The sequence below is a fragment of the Talpa occidentalis genome, unplaced genomic scaffold, assembly GCF_014898055.3.
Source record: "Talpa occidentalis isolate TD23 unplaced genomic scaffold, MPIMG_talOcc4v2.1 talOcc4.6, whole genome shotgun sequence".
In the NCBI taxonomy this organism is placed as follows: domain Eukaryota; kingdom Metazoa; phylum Chordata; class Mammalia; order Eulipotyphla; family Talpidae; genus Talpa; species Talpa occidentalis.
This window is the reverse complement of record NW_023604972.1, coordinates 116,815,137-116,837,266: the sequence shown is the minus strand read 5'-3', so window position 1 is coordinate 116,837,266 and position 22,130 is coordinate 116,815,137. Positions and strand designations below refer to the sequence as shown.

At 34.7% G+C, this 22,130-nt stretch overlaps 1 protein-coding gene across 1 annotated transcript in view; it reads right to left on the bottom strand.

The window, feature by feature from the left end:
• Positions 1-17,132: 17,132 nt before the first annotated feature.
• Positions 17,133-22,130, bottom strand: part of FGF10 (fibroblast growth factor 10) — a 74,542-nt gene continuing 69,544 nt past the window's right edge. The window contains exon 3 of the mRNA XM_037529671.2: positions 17,133-20,044. Coding sequence (XP_037385568.1) covers positions 19,847-20,044 — 198 coding nt within the window. The 3' untranslated portion in view covers positions 17,133-19,846. The remainder of the gene's footprint in view (positions 20,045-22,130) is intronic.

Here is a 22,130-nt window from a genome sequence, read left to right as displayed (position 1 = left end):
CACCTTCATTACTTTTAACACTAAGGAAGTTCCCAGGTTTTTAAGAGATGTGAGTGAGGAATTATGGATGAGAACTAATTACATGTGAAAAATATGTTTTTCTTATATATCATAGTATCACAGCTATTTAGCCATATTCTCAAAATAGGAATGGTTAGAGAAATTCTTAAGGGAGAAGTGATTAGTAATAAAAAAAAATAATAATATTGGTTAGAGAAACTCTTAAGGTAGAAGTGGTAACTCTAGAGTAGATCATCCATTGACAACTCCTCCCCAATAATTGGTCATAGGTAGATTTTACTGATTCAACTCAGATCACAGTGAGAGAGGTTACAAGAATAATACACTTAAAAATTCTAACCAGTCAACAAAACTTATCTAGTGAAACTCCAAAACCTAAATGTTCTAATTTTTCTACAGGCTGTCAAGATGCAAATGAATACTTTTTTCCCCCTGGGAAAAGTTAAGGTAGAAGTTATGCTAAGGGTTGACTTACAATTAGGGGATTTTCTAATTCATTTATGTTCTACTTCCTGTGGTAAAAGTGCTATCTAATATGGAAACAAAAGCAAAAAATTGTTTGCTAACTACGAAAGTTGGTAACTTGAAACAATAAAAATTTTCAAATCCTTAATATATCAAAATAAAGTAAAATCTTAAAAATCTAAGAAATATTTTAAAATCAATTACTTCATTGAGAATTATAAAACATGTAGATGATTAAGTGTTGCCCATACAACAGGATTTGCTTTTCTTATGTGTGTATATGAGTGTATAGATTACTGTAATTTGTATACACAAATAAATTTGTGATATGATGAAGTATCACTTTGTTCTAGCAAGATATGTTGATATAGTTATAATGAAAAAGTCTGAAGAATATCTTTTCATCTTCGACATTTCTACCCATATTATTAAATATAGAATAAAATAATCCTAAATTACCAATAATTTGTAGTATTTAGCAATTTAGGGTGAAATACAAAATATTCAAAATTTCAATAATTTTAAAATAACTTACAGGTTACTAAAGTCAGACTAAAAAGATCACTAGAATAGACATAGGGACGATATCAAATGGGTTAGTATTTTTAAGAAGAGCATATGAGGACAGTCAATTTGAAGGAGCCATCAATACAAAACATCAGCACCTCCACTCCATTAAGTACACTGGGCCAGGAAGAGCTATAACTCTCACCTCTATTTCCTTTAAACACCCTTTCACTCATGGGATAATACATGATGTTTTCAAAATACCAGTTATTCACCATGGAAGAAACTTAGGGGGTTTGGAGGTGAACCTTGCTGTTCTTGAAACAGAACGAAATCCTAACTCTGTACTTAGAAAAAGTCAGTATCTTAAGAGAGGGCAACCCTCGTAATTACTGAAATGACAGGAAACAGCCTCTTCATGAGTAGGCAGGTAATAAATTACCAGGAGATTTTCCAGCCTTCTTTATAGTCTAGGAGGAGAATTTGAATTTTGGGAGTAGGAGGATGAAAGTGAACCATTTTTCTGTCTCCAGTGTGCAAAATTGATCTTTTATGCTGAGAAAAATGCTTACAGAATAAAGTTGGAAATAATATACAGATACAAATACTTTCAAAATGTCATAGTCCTCATATTAAATTCTGTAGATGAAAAACATGGAAAATAGCACATTGTTTCAATGGGAAGAAAATAAAAGTCAAGATAAAAGAGGAAAGCTTTGAGAAACATGCTTACACTCAGTATTTTATGGGGGGGAATAGCTCACCAAGAACATTTCTCTTCTGACTTCAGAAGTTTTATTTTAAAGTAAACAATGATATGATCATTCCTGGATAAGCAAAAGTATTTCATTTGGTGCTCACATAATCCCATTGACTTGATCCTTGTATTTTTTTTTTTTTTTGAAATTGCTATTTATTTTTACTACTTCATTGTAATGGTAAACATTTTCCTTTACCTAAGTACACACACACACACACACACACACACATAATGTACAGTAGAAAACCACAAATGGTATTCAGTATTCATTCAAAAAGTGAGTACATATCACTAAAATATATCACATATATATATGTGTGTGTTTTTATGTATTTATATAATTTGTCTAGGAAACAATATTAAGCTCACAAATGTGAAAGGCATAAAAACAATTTCTGATGATTACATCACTAATTTTATTTAAAAATAGATGTTGGGAGAGATTGGACTAAGATAGTGACAGAGAAATTTCCTTGCTTCACTTACAAGAGTGTCATCCAATAATTAACAAGAGGAATACTACAACCAGCATTCCTTAGCTTGGGGCAAATATCCCTTTGATATTAGAGATTAATACAGAATGTGAAAGAGAAGCAAGTCACATATGTCTAAAGTCAGATGAGTAGATAAAAAAGATGTGATAGAGATACACAACAGAATAGGTATAAAAAAAGATGAACTCTTGCCATTTGTAACAAGATGACTGAAGTGGAAAGGATTATCCTATGATAATAAATCAGAAGGGCAACAACAAATATCAGATGATTTCACTCATGTAGAATGTAGAGAAAAGAAACAAAGAAATAGACTAAACTAAACCAAAGCAAATCCTAGAACAATAAGTGTAGAACTGTGGCTACCAGTAGGAGTGGGTGAAGGCTGGGTAGCAAAGGAGAGAGAAGCCCCATTAGACTGTGGTAGACAACTATGTGTGTTTTGGTGGTGGGTGTGATAACATACATTTGAAGAGGTGTGAACCTATAGGCAATATATAGTTACAAAACAAACTTTGTTGTCTCAGTACAAAATAAGTCTTTAATAAGAAATTTGTTCATTGGCCTCTTGGACTCTGGATAACTATTGTTAAAACACAAAAGATGATTTGAAAAATATAAATTCAAAATAACACCTTTCAATATGATAATTATCTGCCCAGTTATTAAAGAGGAAGGGAGACAAAATAGAATATTATTGTGTGAAATGAGGAAGAAGGTAATTGCAAAGTTATGCTATATTAGTTTAACATAGATATTAAAGATATTATTTGTTCATATGTCTATTTTAAAAATTTGAAAGCGGGTTGGGGTGGAGGAATTAATAGAAAGAACTGCATATTTACTAACCAGTAGACGACAAAGATCATGCAACATTCAGAAACCTGAATTAAGTTTAATATGGCCAGAACCTATGTTTGATTTAATAGGACATTAAGAGTATTTTTACAGTGAATATAGAGCTGGTAATTAGAACTGATGTATGGTTGTGATTTGTAAATATTAGCATGATTGCTACAGATTTATTAAATGATGACTACTAAATCTAATCTTAAATTGCCTAGCAAACAGTTTGATTTGATTGTGAGCTAATGTTATCTCAGTGTTACTCTAATTAGAAGTAAATATTCCTATAGATCCAGCAAAAATAATTAAAAAATGGAGTTAAATAAGAAACATACCATTCTACTTTGTTTCTATGGAATCAACTATGACCCTAAAGATATTATATAGTATAATTTTCTAAATAGCATTAATTGATTTTCAAAATTCTTGGTAACCTAAGAAAAACAGTAGGATCTTACAGTGATCCTATTGATGAGTTAACAGAATTCTCACACTCTTCAATTATTCATTAATTTAAGAAATAGTTTTGGTCTTAAAGGATGATCTATAAACATATGGAATACTTAATCTTTATAAAAATCATGGAAAGACTTGCAGATTATGAATACATGGTAACAATAAGCTATTATTTCACACCACCAAGTTGTTAAAAAATACTGTTTAAAAATTTCTGAAAATACAAAGTGTTGTGCAGATGTGTTGTGATGGGAACATCATGGGAATATAACTGTTACCAGCTCTGTGAAAGCCATTTCACTTCACCATGCAAAATAGTAAATTATATGATCCCCACAATTCAGCATCTAGTATATGTTTATGTGCTAGAAGATGTTTTCATAGCAACAAAAACAAGAAAACAACTTTCAAAATAAAATCATGTAAGAATGTAAACATTCCTACACCTCTATTTTTAAAATTGCTCTTACCATACAATAAACATTTAAAAAAAAAACTACTTTTAGGCTTATTGATAAGACTCCACTTTGAAGAAATATATCCTTTTTTTTTTTTTCAGAAATTACATGCTCATGTATCTTGTCACATCATTCTGAAGTTACTGTTTTGACCCTTGTAAGCTTGTGCCAAAAACATGTGTCAGTTCTACTATTTTCTAGCTTTTTTTCATTATTTGCAATACTGTTTTTCTGAATATTTATGAAAAACTTTTAAAGCCATTTTTCCTTCTTGTAAGGGTTAATTTAATGATAGCTAGATAAGATAGTCTCATAAATCTACTTAATTGGTCACATGTAAACTCCATGTTTGCTAAAAGCAAACCAGTCTTGAGGGTCTCATCCTTTTCTCTTTCTCTCATGCCACCTCTGCTGCACATGCTCTTGACTGTTGGATGTAAAACCTAAGAGGGGTCAACAGTGTCTGTGTTTTTGCTAGATATTAGGGAAGTTTAGTGTCTTATCTTAATTTTTTACTGAAAATATATAACATTTTTATGCAGCACACAGATTGTTGTCCATATTTTACACTGCATTTTTTGAGAGCCTGTGAATTAATGTGATTGTCAGTGGAGGGTGAGGAGATGAAGAATTACCAAAGAAATTTCTTCAGGATCAACACATATATTACTTCCTCTCCACTGACTCTAGGAGGACCATGACATTAAATAACAGTGATCTTTTATTCAGATGTTAAAAAAGAAATTTCCTCATATAAACACAAAGACAGTTGACTGTCCAGAATTTAAGACTATAAAATAACTAATTCCTGTGTAGAATATCCTTTTCAACTCCAATTTTTCTTGCCCCACTTCCCAAAGCATAAATTGAAAAAAAAAATCTGTGAAAATCTATTGAGTCTATAACTACAATACCTGAGAAGAATGTCCATATGAAAAAGAGCAAGACACACATCAGAAAATGAAAACCATAGGTCAGAGATTGTTCCATTTTGTAATGGGAAATTTTGGTATTATTTTGAAACCAGCCTTCCTGAAGATTCCTTCCCTCTTCACTTAATTTCTCAGTGCCTCATTTTCATCTTTAAAACTAGTTGAAATAATTGACTTGTAGGTTCCCTTCTGGCGCTCACATTATAAAAGGTATATGTGTCTGAAAATTTAGGGTCAAACCATTTTTTCATTTGAAGCAAGTATCAGTAAGAAATCTTTCAGTTTTTCTACTCAGAGTCCAAATAGTTTTCATTTATTAAACATTTTCCATAAGCCAGGAGCTGTGTCATGAAGTTTATATTAGTCTTCTAATAACCACCAAGAAAAGATTACAATCACTATTCTATGAGAGGTAAACTGATATTAACTTTGGCTAATGAGTGACTGAGTCAGGATTTAAATATAGGTATATCAGAGTTCGATGTCTTTATTGTCGACACTAAACCAAGATTCTGAAAGCTAGATAATTACTCTCAGAAACTGATGGTGAAAACCAGGATTGTGTTATTTTACATAGGATTTATGGAGCAACATTGAGAAGAGGCAAGATAGGATAATGACTTTCGTCATTGTGTCCTTGTGTCATATTGCTGGAAGGAATAGAAGATAGCTCTTTCTCAAACTTGGCGGTAAATATGGTTTTAGCTGACCTACATAATAAGTAACATGTAAAATATTTTCTACAGGTGTTTCCCCACCCCCCCGAATCTTTGAAATCTATTGTGTACATGTATATATTTATTCTTGAGTCTGGAATTCTACATAGGTGGCAACAAATCTGTTGTATATTTCATGCTCAATTAAAAGAAGTCTTATAAGATTTCCATGTATTATGGAAAGATCGACATCTGTCCCCTATTTAATTAGGTCCATCCTGATTATGTTAAACGTGTTCTGGCTCCCGTTAAGAGATTTCTCTAAATACATGTGAAGGAAAACCTTGTTAAAAATCAGTTGTCAGCAGGAAACAGGAGAATTTTAAACAAAGAAATTCCAAGAAAAGCTTAACAGGAATATCTCAAACCTGAAAATTTACTCTGAATAAAACAATAACCCTTCCTTTTCACCTGTCATGACTAATTCACACTAAAATGCAAATGCAACTTGACCCAATTGTTTTGGAGTCTTCAGGAGTTTGGTTAATTTTTCCTTCCTGTTACATTTCACTTTGAAACACCTTTTGGCTTTTGTGATCTGCCTGAAGGCAGGAGGGGAAATGCCAAAATACTATAGGGAAGGCTTGTTTTGTGGGTAATTTAGACCTGATTGGAGGGAGCCATATCTTGTTATAAATTTTATGTTAAAAAGTTCTGTCTGTGAAATTTCCAGTGGGTTGAACAGATGTGAAGATTTTCAGATAATAAAAATTTAGAGACTAATATAAAAATAGGGAATTGTCAGAGATTTTATAAGGATGAGGGAATAGATAAAAACTTCTGTATCCTGAAGCCTTCCCTTCTCTGTTTTGCCATTAATTCTGTGATGGTTTTTCAATTTCTTTCTTTGAATTTTTCTATCTTAAAAATATACAGTGGTCGTGGTGGAGGGAGGGGAGGGATTGGGGTCAAAATGGGGAGGGGGTTGAAATTGTATGGGGAATATAAAAATAAAATTTATTATAAAAAAAAGAGCTGGAATTTCAGCAGCCCTTTTCAAGTCATGAGGAAGCAAACTATAGGACAAGGATAGTGTAAAACTATAGCATTTAACCTATCCAAGACTGCCTACCTCCTCTAGTTTTTTATGGGAGAAAAAAATTAATACGAACTTATGCTACTGTTATCTCAGTTCTTGATTACTAATAGCAGAACATGACCCCCTAACTTACATAGTAAGTCCTCACTTCATGATGATTGGTTCTTTGAAACTATGACCTTACATGAAATAATGTGTGACAAAATCAAGTTTACCATAGGTTAATGGTAAATGATTCTACAACAAATGGTTCTACAACATATTTCTGGCCACCAAAACATCACCAGACATCTAAATAAAGATCTAATATTAAACAAACAAACAAACAAAAATATACAGTGGTCGATCTTCCATGCCCGACCACTAAGGATACACAAGCTTTCTAAAGGTGTGCAAATTTTTTTATACTCATTTATTCATACACTCAACATATATTCTCTTGCCAACTACATGCCTAAAGCTCATCTAAATTCTGGGGCTATAACAATGAACAAAAATTATCTGCCTATTTGAACCTTAACCTCTAATGGTGATTTAAAAAAATAAATATATAATACGCTATATTACATTTGGTGCCATGAAGAAAAATTAGCTCAATTTATGGATATACTTCATACAAAATGATTAGGAAGGCCTTTCTGGAAAGTGACATTTAAGCAGGCTCTTGAATGAAATGCGTGAATGAGACATATAGATACCCTGGAGGAAGTGTTCCACAAAGTAGGACCAGCAAGTACAAAAGTACTGAGATGTACTTTGGCTTGTGGTGTTCAAAAGTAACAAGGAAAAATAAACTGGCAACACAAGAATGCAGGAAAATAAGCCTGGAGGAGAATGGTGAAAGGTGTGCTCAGAGCTTTAGCAAGAGAGATACTTAATTCCTGAGTACAGAGTACACACTTTTTTTTTTTTTTAAGATTTATTCACTCGTGCATACAAGAGCTGGGGTACAGGCCAGAGGTGTTGGAGGTGAGAGGATTTACCAGAGGCAGAGTGGGGAACAGAACAGGCAGATTGACTGAAATACACTGCTGAGGGGAGCAGTGGGCGAGTGAGGAGAGGTCCGCTGTGCCATGTGGGTAGCTTGCTGGTCAGGGGATCAAACTTGTGCTGCAGTGGCTATGGATAGCTTCGAAGGTTGCATCTTAACCCCTTGCACCAGCAGGGAGGCCCCAGAGTACACACTTGTATATGAAACAAATCGTAACCAGCACGCTCACTGAAATAATTGTTTTCTACCATGATGTAGCGTACAAATGAATGGATTCTGCCGCCTAAGTTTACAGTTTCAGAGTCTTCCCTTTGCCAAATTTTTCAGGAAAGTTGCAGGGATGTAATTTAAAAAGAAGCCTAAATACATAAGAAAAAATGAAAAGCTTATTTAAACATCACATTTAGGAAAAAAATTAATTTCCCCCAATTATGCTATGCATTTGAACAATTCAATCACAATCAAGCAAAATGATGTTCGTGTTCTCCTTCCTCACCTCCTCTTCTCTCTCCTAAGGTTTATGTGCTAAATGATTTCATTATATAACTTTCTTGACAGGACAAAATCATAGAACTAGAAAGAGTTCTATATGTTAATGGTTTTATAGCTATGAAGGAGGGAAGGATGGAAGGAGTGGATGTTTCTATAAACTGAAGATGTTCAATATGTTGACTATTAATTTCAATATCCTGCCTGTGATATTGAACTCTAGTTTTGTGAGATGTTACCATAGGGGAAAATAAAGGTAAAGACAAATTCTCTTTATTGCTTTTTCTAACTACATGTGAATTTATAAGTATCTCAAAATAAACATTGAATTTTAAAAGGTTAAAATGACATTATGAGGGGCCTTCCCGATGGCGCAGCGATTGAGCGCTGGGTTGCGAGGCTGCCCGCAGCCTCTGCAGCACCGGTTCAATCCCCGGCCACCGGGCGAGGGTCCCACATGGCACGCAGACCTCTCCTGCTGCCCGCTGCTCCCCTCATCAGTGTACTTCGTCAGTCTGCCTGTTCTGCTCTCTATTCTGGCTCTGGTGAATTCTCTCACCCTCTCGTGCTTCTGACTGTACCCAGTGCTTGTATAAATAAATAAATAAATAAATAAATAAATAAATAAATAAATAAATCTTTTAAAAAATTGACATTATGATACTAGTGTTCAGCTAGAGACAACTGAACTTCCTCACAACACCCTTTCTGTAGCATCTTTCTACAGAGGCTCTCTTGCATGAAATATCCTGTGACATCTTGTCCTTTTTTGTGATAAAGCACATTTACTCCTTGGTGCAATAAAGTAACATAGTGATTATTTAAATCCATTGACACTCTTGTAGGAAGGCAAGCTGTAATGTAGCCAGTTGAGAGCAGAAGTCATTCAGATCAACCAAAATAGCTTTTGGAGGAAAAAGATGAGCTCATCTGAAAACTCATAGGACAGAAAACTTGGTCATGGTGTATGATCCTTTTAATGCACCTTTGAGTTTGGTTTATTAAGATTTTGTTGAGAATTTTTGTGTCTGTGTACACCAGGAAAATTGCTCTGTAGTGTGTGTGTGTGTGTGTGTGTGTGTGTGTGTGTGTGTGTGTGTGTGAGATATCTTTGCCTGGTTTTGATGTCAGAGTGATGTTGACCTTATAAAAAGTATTTTGAAGTATCCAAAATATCTCCATATTTTGGAAGAGCTTGAGAGGATACGTATTTGTCTTTGGAGATTTGGTAAAACTTACTAGTGAAACTGTCTGGTACTTGGCTTCTTTTTAAGAGGAAACTTGATTACTGTTTCTTCTTTCCTGATATGGCCCTGTATTGCTATATACTTACCTCTTGGTACTGCTTTTGCTGTATTTGTAACACTGTACGCTTTTATATTTTAGCACTTATCAGAAAATCCAGAATAAAAAGAGAGAACCTGTCTATACTGTATATTTTAGCCAACTGGTGATATCTGATATGTAATTAAGAGTGATCTCTTAGAAAAAAACCCAAGGATGCATTTTAGAATTAAAACACTTCCAAAATTGTTGTTGTGTTTTATGTTAAACTCATACATGTGAATATAAAAATATATTAGTTCACATATTTAAAGTCTCCAGAAAAGAATCATGCAAATATAAATATGTCATTTTAAGTTTTCTTGGTCAAACTGCTAGTTAATCTACCTTTATGATTTGTATAATCTTGTTTTTTTACTTAAAAAGTCTTTATAATATTGATGCCAATTTCTGACTTTTGATTACTGAAATATTTTCTGTAACCCAATAAACCACTCTTCACCTGTGTGTCATGAAGGTTTGGGCCTGTGCACAGGACTTTCAGCTTATGTTTCAGTATTGGCTACCTTTTACAACACCATTAAAACTGCATATAGAGAAGCAAAAAGATCTGTCCTGAGATGAATCCTTTGCTCCCTGATATTGGAAATTCGTTGTTGATAATGTACTAATCCAAGGACCAGACTCAGTGATATGGTCATAATTAGTATCCATGGTAAATTTGAAGGAGCTGTCATTCTTTGGTCAGATCTGATTTTGTTTCTTTATCACTGAGATGAACACTATCTCCCAAGTCCCTTTTCTCTTCCCATGTCTCTTCTCATGCCTTCCAGATGACAAAGAGTTAATGAGAGAATTTGGGGGCAGGAATGAAGGTGATGGAGTTTTTGGTAGAATAGTTGAGGACCTGTTTTCCTCTATTTTTATTTTAATTAGAAGTAGAATTAGATTGTTTTCCGATGAGACTTACTTGAATAATTTCTTTTAAAATGTCTTTCATAGAAATAATCATAGTTTGCATTTTATTCTGGGTGTGCTCATTAGAATATAGAACAGCAAATACGAGCATAGAAAAAGCACTGTTGAGTACCCTTTGACTTATGAGAAGCACTGTACCTCATTTCTCTGACTGACTTTTGCTATGTGGTAATTGTTAGGGAAACATCTGGTTACTGTCACATATTTTAGTATCCGATCTCATTGCATGACATTTTGTTCTGTGACATTTAGTTCCCACTTGGGACTTGGAATTGGAAACCTAAAATTAAGTTCCATTTCCAACATAATAATAGGGAATTGTCCAGGATAATGATGTCTGAGGTTCCCAGTAATGGAATTTCAACATAGCACTTTGGGGAAAAAAATAATAGCAATTTGTTATCAGTGATTTTCTTTATAAAAATGCAAATACTTATATCCTAGAAACTGTTTGGAAAGGCTTCTCTCAAGCTATTTTGGGTTTTGAAGATAGTATCCTTTGCTTTTTAGCATTGATGAATTGAAATTAACTCTTACGATGAAGTTCAAATATCTATACATCTCTCATTTTCTCTTTATACTCACTTATTTTTTTCCCCCATAAGAAAACATTTAGGAATGTTCTTTTGAAATGTCTGAGTGTACTTTTCTGACTTTTAGGTTTTCCATAACCAAACTGTTGTTGGAAGTCTCTCTCTGCTGGTTGCTTCATAAAATAAAGAGAAAAAGGTATCAGACAATTGCCATTTTGCCTGCGCCACATTTTGGCATTTAGCTTGTGGACCATGTGCCTCTGCATCTTACCCTGGAACTCTACTGGTAAATCCATCGCTTTCTTGTGTTATTGCCTATTCTCAAGCTAATCCTAAAATTGCCACTTCTCTCATTATTTTGTTCCTAGGAGGTATTGTGTGTCCTCAGTTTTCTCTATTGAATTTGTATACTCTTTAAATTAAAATGGAGGCAATCATCATTCAAAGGAAAGGGTAACTTGTTTCCTACATTTTTGTCAAATATTTCCCACCAAGTTGCAGTCATAGGACTTCTCAATTCTAATTGCAGAAGAAAGAGGCTCTGTGGTGAAGATTTGCATATAGGAAGTTTACTGGAGAATTCGCTTGGTCTACCTGTGTTTAGGTAAAGGAGCAGGGCTGGGCAGAGAGAAAAGTTGATCTGAGATGAAGGTATAATCAGTGTCTTAGCTGAACCCACCGGCATGAACCCATAAAATTGTTCCCTATTGAACACGAGATTTTTATAGCTCAAATTGTGTTGTCATTGGATGTGGCCACCATAGCTAGGATATGCAATTTTAAGAAAGCTATGTCCAAATTTAGATTCTTTTTACATTATCTGTGCCTCCTTCATTCTCATGCTTCAGAAAACCCATCTTTCCAGAGGGGATAACTCATTCAGAAACAAATTACCATCGCATCAACTGGTCCAAAGTCCAACAATTCATAGGTGATTGAAGCATGATTTTCATGTGTAATGATGTCCTAGTCAATGCTCAGGTATAGACTTTCTGAAGAAGAAATAATATACAAATTAGACCTAAAGTCTGTATAATGAAGAGATTTCTTGCTTGAGAATGGAAATTTTGAAGGTAATCAAGTCATTATTGTAACACATTAAAGGAAATACTTTATAAATCTTCACTATTGAAAAAAGGGCAGAATGTAAACCGGTATTGAACACACATAACTTCTTAGTTATTAGCAAAACAGTTACCAAGTGTGAGAACATTCAGTCCTGCAACTGTCCCAAGTGATAGGAATTATTACTCAAGTTTTCATTCATTTGTGTTTTAAATGAAGTGACTTCCCTACATTTACCCTGCCAGAAAATGATGAAGTCAGGATTAAAAGTGGTATATCAATTGAAGATGATAGAGCAGCAGCAGCCTGGAGTCATCTCTTCTACACACATAGCTGACCAGCCTTAGCCATGGAACAACTGCATTTGGAAGAGACCTGAACACTTGATGATCAGTATCTCCACAAGGAGGTGGGATAAAAATGTCCAGAAAGGCTAAGAAGGTCTGAGGAACAGTCCCTCTAGGAGAGGTATTGGGGGTACAGGGAGAGGCTACCCACTCTTGCCTGGACTCCTTGATTTCTCTCTGTTGCTAGATCATTGCAAGAGGCTAGTGTACCTCCCAGAGTAAGAGAATACTGCTTGATTGGCATGAGACTGAATTTCCTGGGGCTCTAGAGCTAGCTTAGTTGTTCTGAGAAGCACGAGACCCTCTCCCATCTTGACAGGGATCTGGACAATCTAACAAATATGTAATCTGCAACTTTCCTTGTTGCCCATTTGCAGCTTGAGTCCATATCCTCTGGACATTGCTTGTGCCTGAGGCTTAGGGGAAAGACACTGCTAGAAAATCCTGCTGAGATCAGAACCAAGTTGCAACCAAAGGGTTGATTTGCATCCACGAATCAATCCATCAGTGCCATTCACCACATCAGAAAAGGAAAGATTCATATGATCATATCAATAGATACAAAGAAGGCTTCAAAAGATTCAGCATCCACTTATGATTTAAAAAAAAAAAAACTCAAAAATGGAGATAGAAGAAACATACCTGAACATAATAAAGGCCATATATGACAAATCAGAGTTAACATTCTACTCAATGGTGAAAAACAGGTTTTTTCTCTATGATCAGGAATAAGAAATGTCCAATCTCTCACTTACAGTTCTACATAGTCAAATATAGGGATTTGCTCTATTATTTTTGGGAATCTATTTTTTTGGGCAAGCTATACAATAAATTTTGGGAGAAAAGTGTGACATGATTATAAGGATACTACAAAAAATCTATGGGTTGCTTAAGTAAAGATTTATTCAGCAAAACTATACTTGACTTTGCAGTGACATGCTTAGGAGTTTTTTAAATTTGCTTGATACAAAGATTGGTGTCAAGCAGTTCTGTTGTATTGACACAAAAACCTTATGATCCCATCTGTAATCAACACTAGCTGTGAATTCTGTGGATCTTAAGCTACAGACCCTGTATTAGTTTCTTAGACTGCCATCACAAAGTATCAGAATCTGGGTCTTTGTCTTACTGTACTGAACTAGAAGTCTGAAATCAAGGTAGTAGTAGAGTTGGCACATGCTGAGGGCTATGAGAGTAAATTACTCCTGGTGGTTTGTGAGCTAGCGTTGATGTTTCTTGTATTATAGATTCATCACTTCAATCTATGCCAATCTTGTTCAAATGCATGTTTGTGTCCAAATTTCCTCTTTTTATCAGGACATCTGTCAGATTGGTTAGGGGTCTACCCTACTCTAGGCTCACCTCATCTTAACTAATTACTTCTGCAAAACATTATTTCCAAATAAGGTTGCATTCTAAGTTACTGGGGTTGGTTCTTCAACCCATAACAAATTATGTCTAAATATTTTTTCAATAGTAGAAATGAATAATTTAAATGATTATAGATTATTCATTTTACTATTAGGAAATATATGTCTGTAGAGAAACTTAAGTTTTTTAAAAATCATAGAAAGGAGGGCCTCCCCTGGTGGTGCAGCAGCACTTGGCTGTGAAGTTGCCCACAGTCTCTGCAGTGCCGGTTCTATCCCCGGCCACCGGTGAGGGTCCCATATGGCGCGCAGACCTCTCCTGCCGCGCCTGCTGCTCCCCTCAGCGGTGTGTTTCGTCAGTCTGCCAGTTCTGTTCCCCGCTCTGACTCTAGTGAATTCTCTCACCCTCCTGCGCTTCTGACTGTACCCAGTGTTGTATAAATAAATAAATAAATCTTTTTAAAAAAATCATAGAAAGGAGAGTATAATAATAATTTCAGATACTAAATATTATTGCTTCCAACCATCTTTGACATTGCTATGGAGGCTTTTCTCATTTGAAACAGCTGAAGTAGTATCAGTATAATCAAAGTCTATCTTAAAATTGTGCGTCTAATAAGGAAATAGATTTCACATAACTATTTACTATCACCTGGTGTTTAAGATGAGGACAAAGAGAAAAATCAACTGGTATAATTGCAATTTGCTAATTTGGCACATTTTTAGGAGATCTTGGAGAATGAAATGCAGAACTTTCCAAGGGTGTGATGAGCAGGAATGATTCCTGATGCTGATTTAATGAAAAAAGAAAACTCTTTAAAAAAACTCTTTTATTTTGATGTGTTTTCTTATCTTACATCCAATATTCAATTTATCAGAAAAGCAAATAAGATACTGTTTTTATCTTTATGTGTAATTCATTTTTTAGTGTTTATTGTTATTCTCGCTTTGAAATCTCTTGTGTATATTTTTTTCTTAAATCATCTTTTAGATATTCACTTAAATATGATCAATGTCTGAACATATTGATCATGCCACTGAAAAAATGTTTAGAATATTGTGGTGTTTGAATACCAGATGTTAAAATGTTTTTAATGTTGAATTGATAAGTGACCTCCAACCTAAATACTTCCTGTAACCATAAAAGCAGTCTTTTTTAATTTATAATACCTCGTGAAACACTGATTTTAATTTACTTCTCCTTGAAAGACCTCTGAGAATATTTGCATTGTCAGCAGCTTAAATTGACCACAGAAATGATAACTAAATAATTTAGAAAATTGTAAGATTATTTAGGCATTTAAGATGTGTATAAGATAATTAAAACCAAACTTTAGGAGGGTTAAGGCCTTACTGTAGTTGGTTATTCTACAACTGGGGTCACTGCCTAAGTTGTATAAAGGCATATGTTCAATTTACAGTTGTAATGAGGAACATGGGATGTTTTGATTCTTCATTTGCTTTGCTCATCTCTGGAGGATGCAACTGCCTATAATAAAAAATGAACATAGTCTCTTTTGTGACGGATAATAAAAATGTGTCAGATAATACATGCCACATGCATATATGGTTGGCATATGGCTTTTCTCTTTGACTATGGGATTGTTGCCCTTAGCTGCTATCATGGAGCAATCACATGGAAATGTTCATTATTCATTATTAGCCACTTAGGAATGAGACTGATTGCTTTGATCTTATTAGTCTGATCATGATTATTTTATTTTAACTAGTACATAGTGTTAATAAAGGTGTTTTCAGCAGATCATTCACTTTCAAGAAAATTTAGTGTTTTATTTTCTAATCAGTGAAAGAAAAGAGAAATGCATGTTATAAGGGTTTTTTTTTTTTTGGTTCTCATATTAAATGGATACAAGAATTAAGAGAGCTTTTATTCTTTTCCTTGCATAAATTTTAAAATAAATGGCACTTGATTTTCAGATAGTATTTTACATGTAGATGTACTTGAAAATATTGGTACAAACTGTTGGGTTAAACTTAAATACTCGTAATGTCATGTTGTGATATAGGTTGATATTTAGTAGGAAAATCAGTTTTTCATTCAATGAAAGCTTGCATTCATCTCAATTATTTTATAAAGTTTGCAGAATGACAGTGGGCCTGGCTGTATTCATGGTTCTATCCTTGGCTTTAAAACAAAACAATCTTTGTCATTTAAAAATGCATAGGAAAGATTTGAGACCTCTGATTTGAATAAACAGCTGAAGTCTAATAAGAACTAGTGAAAAATTTTAGTGAAAAAAGATGAAAGGATGTATAAGTAAATAGTCTCATTTAGTTCCAATTGTGTGGGCTACCAGAATCCACACTCTGTGGCTCTGTTGTCATGTGACTGAATCTTGGCCAATCACATTGCCCATATGCCTTGTCCTATCAATTGCTATGGAGGTTGGTATGTTATCCAGCCCAACCAATACTTGTCATACCTAAGACGTTTCCAGTTTAGGATCTTGAGAAAAAGATGTTTTGGGTTTTGGGTTTGGAAAGTAGTAAATAGAAGGTGACTAGTAGCCAAGCAAAAAAAGCCAATGAAAAATAAGTGGAAATGAGAGCTCAAGAAGAAGAATTTCCATTTCTGGTCTAACTCTACATTGCCCTTCCCAAATCTCCCTCTTTTTTTCTTACAACTTAAGTTGCCAAAGTCCTGTCTAGGATTTCTTAATCAGTAGGGTCTATATTTTTCGTGTGTAAATGTGGTGTTTTTAATCCAATAGTTATCTTTGAAATATTTTATGACTTCCTATAGATATCTTTATTTAGACAAAGTTTGGAGAAGGTAAAGTCATAACTGATAAGGAAATATAAGTATTACTTTTGCTGAATAATCATAAACCCTAAATTAACATCCTCCAAATTATTAGAGTTGAGCAGCATTAATGTTGATCTATTTAAATAGGGTTTATAACCTTACCTGGGCCCTGAACTCAATTTGCATTATTATGTATTTTTTTTCTCTCTACTTTTCAAATCAAATTCATGGGTCTACTCTCTCCCGTTGAAATCAGATTTCTCAGCCTCTTGGCTTTGCTCCAAAAGCCATTCATTGTTTCACAGCCATCGTTGTTTTCAATTCATCCTTCTTTATCCACTGTGTAAACTTGGTGGACCTGAATACTTAGAAAAAATCAAAAGCATTTGGTTGTTATTAGAGTAAGGATAGCTGACTCACACATGTAAAACATTAAAGAAACCTTACAAATGTTTGAGTGATTTTTTTTTTTTTTGTCCTGTTGTTGTTTGGGGCTGTCGGGCATTTAACCACATCCTGCCATGCACACACCACTGGGACTTCTCTCTCTATTACCAGGTAGTGTTTTAGGCTCATAAAACACACAAGGACAATATTTTTATTTTCTTTTCCCAGCATTTTTATTGATTTATTTAAATGTAACATACTATACACTGTTCAGCCTTTAAGGAGGTAGGAGGAGGAAGGGATTCTTTATTTTATAAGGAGTCTCCTTGGAACCAGCCCTCACATGGACACATGTTTGTGGCTGGCACATCTTGTCATTGCTACCAGGGCCCACACTTCTGACAGAGGCAAGAGTTCCCAAGATCTTGTTCTTTTCATTGACATTAACATTCAAGGCTGGGACTGCTTTTTCTTCAGTAGCACAGTCCCACTGCAAAGGGGGCCAGAATTCTATACTAATATCGAGCAAAGATGCCATTTTTAAGTGCAGGAGAATCTCCTTACTCCTTACCAAACTGCTTCTGTCTTTATCTCTGTTGATGTGTGTGTTTGTGTGTAAGGGAGAGGTGAGGGAGATGTTTTCTATTTTTGGCTTCTGCAATCTTTGATACATTTTGCTAGAAGCTGTTTGAGTGTTTTGAGTACATAATGATGATTGTTTACACAGGGTTTCTTTGGTAATCTAAATGGCTATGAGGAATAGGAATCCAGTTTGTGCCCTATTTGCTGTTACCATGGCCAGCTAATACTATATTTGTCTCACCGAACGTTTAATTTGGTTGTGGGTGGTCTATGTTCATGTGTCAGGTGCAATTATTACTTTAAAATAAAAGAACAAAGATAACCTAAGTATATAGGAATGTATTACATTCTAGTTCTCTGCTTGGTTCCTAATCGAATTTTAACATATAGACTCCAACCACAAAAATTAAACATTTTTAGAATCCCATTTGTCAAAAAGCAAGTTGGAAGCCAAGCCTCATGAAATGAAACTTTAGCCATAAACCAAAAACACTCTGTCTCAAATGCATTTCTTTGAAATCCCAACTTTTTTAAGGAATGAGGAAAATATGGCCTTTTTGGGGGATTACTTTATGGAAAAGTTTCTTAATAAAGCTAATTCTTAGATAGCAGATTAACTGGAAGTGCTGGTTAAGCATTGACATTTAAGTTATAAAAGAGGATCACAACACACCAGCCTTTCTAGAGGTTAAACTTTAGTAAAATGACACATTTGGTGAGTCTTTTCCTTGTACCAAAATACTGTGTCCCAACAATAAACAGACTTTTCAAAACAAGAAATATGAAGATAAAACTGCAGCATCAATATAATCTTACAGTTATCACTTAAAGTATTTAGAACAAATAGTATTTTTTCTACATTTTTTAAATCACTACAGACACTGCAAATAAGGCTTATGTATTTATTTAGTGGAATACAATGTGATGATGACTGGTACACTCTTATGTACTGTTTTCTATACCTGCTCTAACAAAATGATTTTGATATGGTTATATTATGGAACCTTCCAAAGCTCTTTAAATTTACAGAAAATAAGTTTTATTTGGTGTAAAGACTAGATCATACAGTTTGAACAGGTTTCAGTATATGGTTACACATATACTAGGATATATTTGCTCAGTTTAAGCCCCTGGGAGGGTTGCACTTCATACCAAGTTCCTGGATAGTTCCTTTTGGGGGAGATGCGCTATGTGGGACTTACAAAGGGTTCTTCTATGAGCAGACAGCCTCTTCATCACTTACCACTGTGACATATGGCAAAAATTGTGAGTAAATAACGAGACTAGGTGACCAAAATGTATTTACCAATTATTTTTCCTTCTTTTAGTATATCCTTGGAGACCCATTGATATATTCAAGAAAAGAATTTGGATTTCTGGTCTATTTTTTTTTTTTTAGGAAAGGAAGATTAAGAGTGATACATGTTTACTAATGATGGCAGACATTTCTCATGGAAGTCATGCCATGATACTGTCCTATTTATTGTTGATGATGCTTTTTGCAGAACTACAAATTAAGTCAACTAATAGCACACAGTACTCTCTCATACTGCCTCCCCAATCTCATCTCCTATTCTTGAAGTGTATGCCAAATTTTGAAAACGTTTTGTTGAGAATATGCATGTGGTATGCTAAAGAAAAAGAAAAGGTAAATCAGAGGGCAGCTGCTGAGGATACTCTTTAAAATCCCAAAAGATATTTAACATCCTATTAAATAAATAACTTAGAAAGAAATAGAAAGGGATGAAGGCAGAATGCACAAGCATACCATACACTATTTGTTTTGTTAGAACAGTTTTACACTATCATGTTTACATTTTTTAATCCTAACCAATTCTTCCAAGATGCAACGCCCAAAGCGTCTTTGCTTGTGCATATGATATGACCCAAGTGCTTTCCAGTAAATGCTCGCGTGTCTTACTGCTCATTGAATCATTAGGCTTGAATGAGCAATGAGTCTTTGATATGAGTTCGTATTCCATAAATAACTTTCCCGAAGACCATTCAACAGATTGTTCCATGTCCTTTAAATTCTATCTCAGAGGTTAAAAAACAAAAAACAAAAACTTAAACCACACCCCCCCCCAAAAAAAAAACCCAGCCACAATGTTGTTCACTTAGGAATAACTTCAATCCCATTTGATCTGCCTATATCTCAATTATAAGGCATGACGCAGAACTAATTAAAGGAACATCATATGTCAGCAGTGAGTACAAAAACCTTCAAAGGCTTCCTTTTCTTTCAAGCAAGTAGACATCAGCCATGTGTCTTTGCCTTTGGAGCTATTGTCTTCATGAAGAATACAATTCCTGGCAAAAGAGCCTTTGGTTCTACTGCAGCCACAAGGATTGCTTTCGCCTAGGAATGTACCACCATTGGAAGAAAATGAGCTGAGGTGTTTTTCCTTCTGGTTTTCTGTCCTCTTCTGGGATATCCTTTTCCATTCAATGCCACATACATTTGCCTCCCATTGTGCTGCCAGTTAAAAGATGCATAGGTGTTGTATCCATTTTCCTCTATCCTCTCCTTCAGTTTACAGTCATTGTTAAATTCTTTCTGCAAGGAAAAATCAAAATCTTTTACTCCTGTTGTGAGGATACTAAATTTTATTTGCCACAACCACCCAGAGAACCCTGAGAACCTTAAAAGTTTGGTTTGCTGTTACCATTTGTATAGAAGCTGTATACTTGATATACAATGTCAACAACGGAAAGTAAAACTCATAAGCACAAAAATAGATCCTACATTTAAAGGGACATGATGCATCTTAATAGGTTATCATCACTACGTATTGGGGACTTTTTCAAAAGCTGGTGTGCTTTGACTATGACATGATTTAAGTACCTAGAATGGCTGTCAAGAAGCAAATATTCCATTAATAATACTTGTGATGAGCCAATAGAAAAGCAGCTTTTTGATTCTTTTTTCAGAGTAATGACCAGGACTCCTAAGAAAAAAATAGGACTGCCAGAAAAGGTGGGCATGTCAAGCCTGCAGAATTTACCTATAAATATACAACAAATGCACTGATAAGAAAGCAGATCTTGGGCCTCCCTGGTGGCACAGCAGGTTGAGTGCAGTGCTGTGAAGCTTCCGCAGCCTCTGCAGTGTGGGTTTAATTCCTGGCTGGCCAGGGAGCTACCCACATGGCGCAGCAGACCTCTTTTGCCTCGCCCGCTGCTCCCCTCAGCAGTGTCTTCAGTCCGTCTGCCTGTTCTTCTCCCTGCTCTGTCTCTGGTGAATTCTCTCACCCTCCCATGCCTCTGGCCTGTACCTCCATACTTGTATAAATAAATAAATCTTAAAAAAAAAAAGCAGATCTTATGGCAAAACCATAATAGTTCAAAATAACCAAAAGTTCCTGTGATAGGCGGGGGAAGATGTCTTCCTCTCTTCCAAATACCGTATTTCTCAATTTTGCAAATGATTTACAGTTTTTCATAACTTGGAATTTTGACTGATTTTACTTTGACGTCTAGAAATGATTGAGAACTAGGACACAGATCTCTTACTTTGTGAATTACCATATCAAAGAAGTTACAAATACGGTGACTACCATACCTATCTCGTATAACCCTAAAGACTTTGATCCTGGGAAATTCCACTCTATAGTTATAATTCTTTGGCTTTATTTCATGTGACTTAGTGTCTCTTCAGAGGTCTTAGCCAGGGGCGGCGGGGGCAAGAATTTATGTCCATTCATTCCAAAAATCCAGGATTTCAACCTGGAATTACGAAGGAGTAGAAAAGGTATCTCACTGATGTCAAGACTGCTTTAAAAATATGACTTCTCCCTCATACCTAAAACTAAAACAGCCAAGAAGCTAAGGAATTGGAGCTTGCTCTCGTGTTTTTCCTTATCCATCCCACACAAGAGTCTTGTAGACATCTTTCAGTTGAGGTATCTAACAGTTTCTCTTACCTCAGGACATTTTGAGATTTCTATCAAATTCCCAATTACTGAATGTGTGTACATTTAAATATCCAAGTTTCTGTGACCTAGATCAGAATTTTAAACATTATCAGAGCTATCACAAACCGTATTTTTATGTTAATATTACCAGTTTAAGTTTTATTCCCTAGAAAGTATTTACCCTATGTGCTTCTCTTCTATGAGATAACAATTAAATTTAACATTCAAATGATGATTTATTTAGTTCATCATAGGAAGAAAAGGTAAATTATTTAAGGGGAGAATTTTAATATAACGTAAAGTTCTGCATTAACAGGAATTTCAATGCTGGTATGGTTTTACTTATTTTTTTTCTACTCAGAATGTTCAAAATAATGTTTCTGTAAGAGATTATTTTTACGAATAAATATATTAATTACAATCAAGGGGGTTCAGTTTAAAGGCACTAGAAAGACTGAATTTATTTTAGACAACTTTATGTTTGAAATGAAGGTGTATATAGAACAGTAGCAGTGAAAGCTTAATTATTTTCCTCCTCCAAATGAATTTACTGAACAGTGTTATTAAAAGTAAAATACATAGGATTAGACCCCCCATTTCAAGTGTTTTTAATATTTGGGCCATAGCTCAGATGGTATGTCTGAGAAACAGAGTAAGATTAGAGCAAGACCTCAAAAGTAGAGTTTTGATAGTTTAGAAAAATGTTTTGGATTTCCTCAGGATACCTGG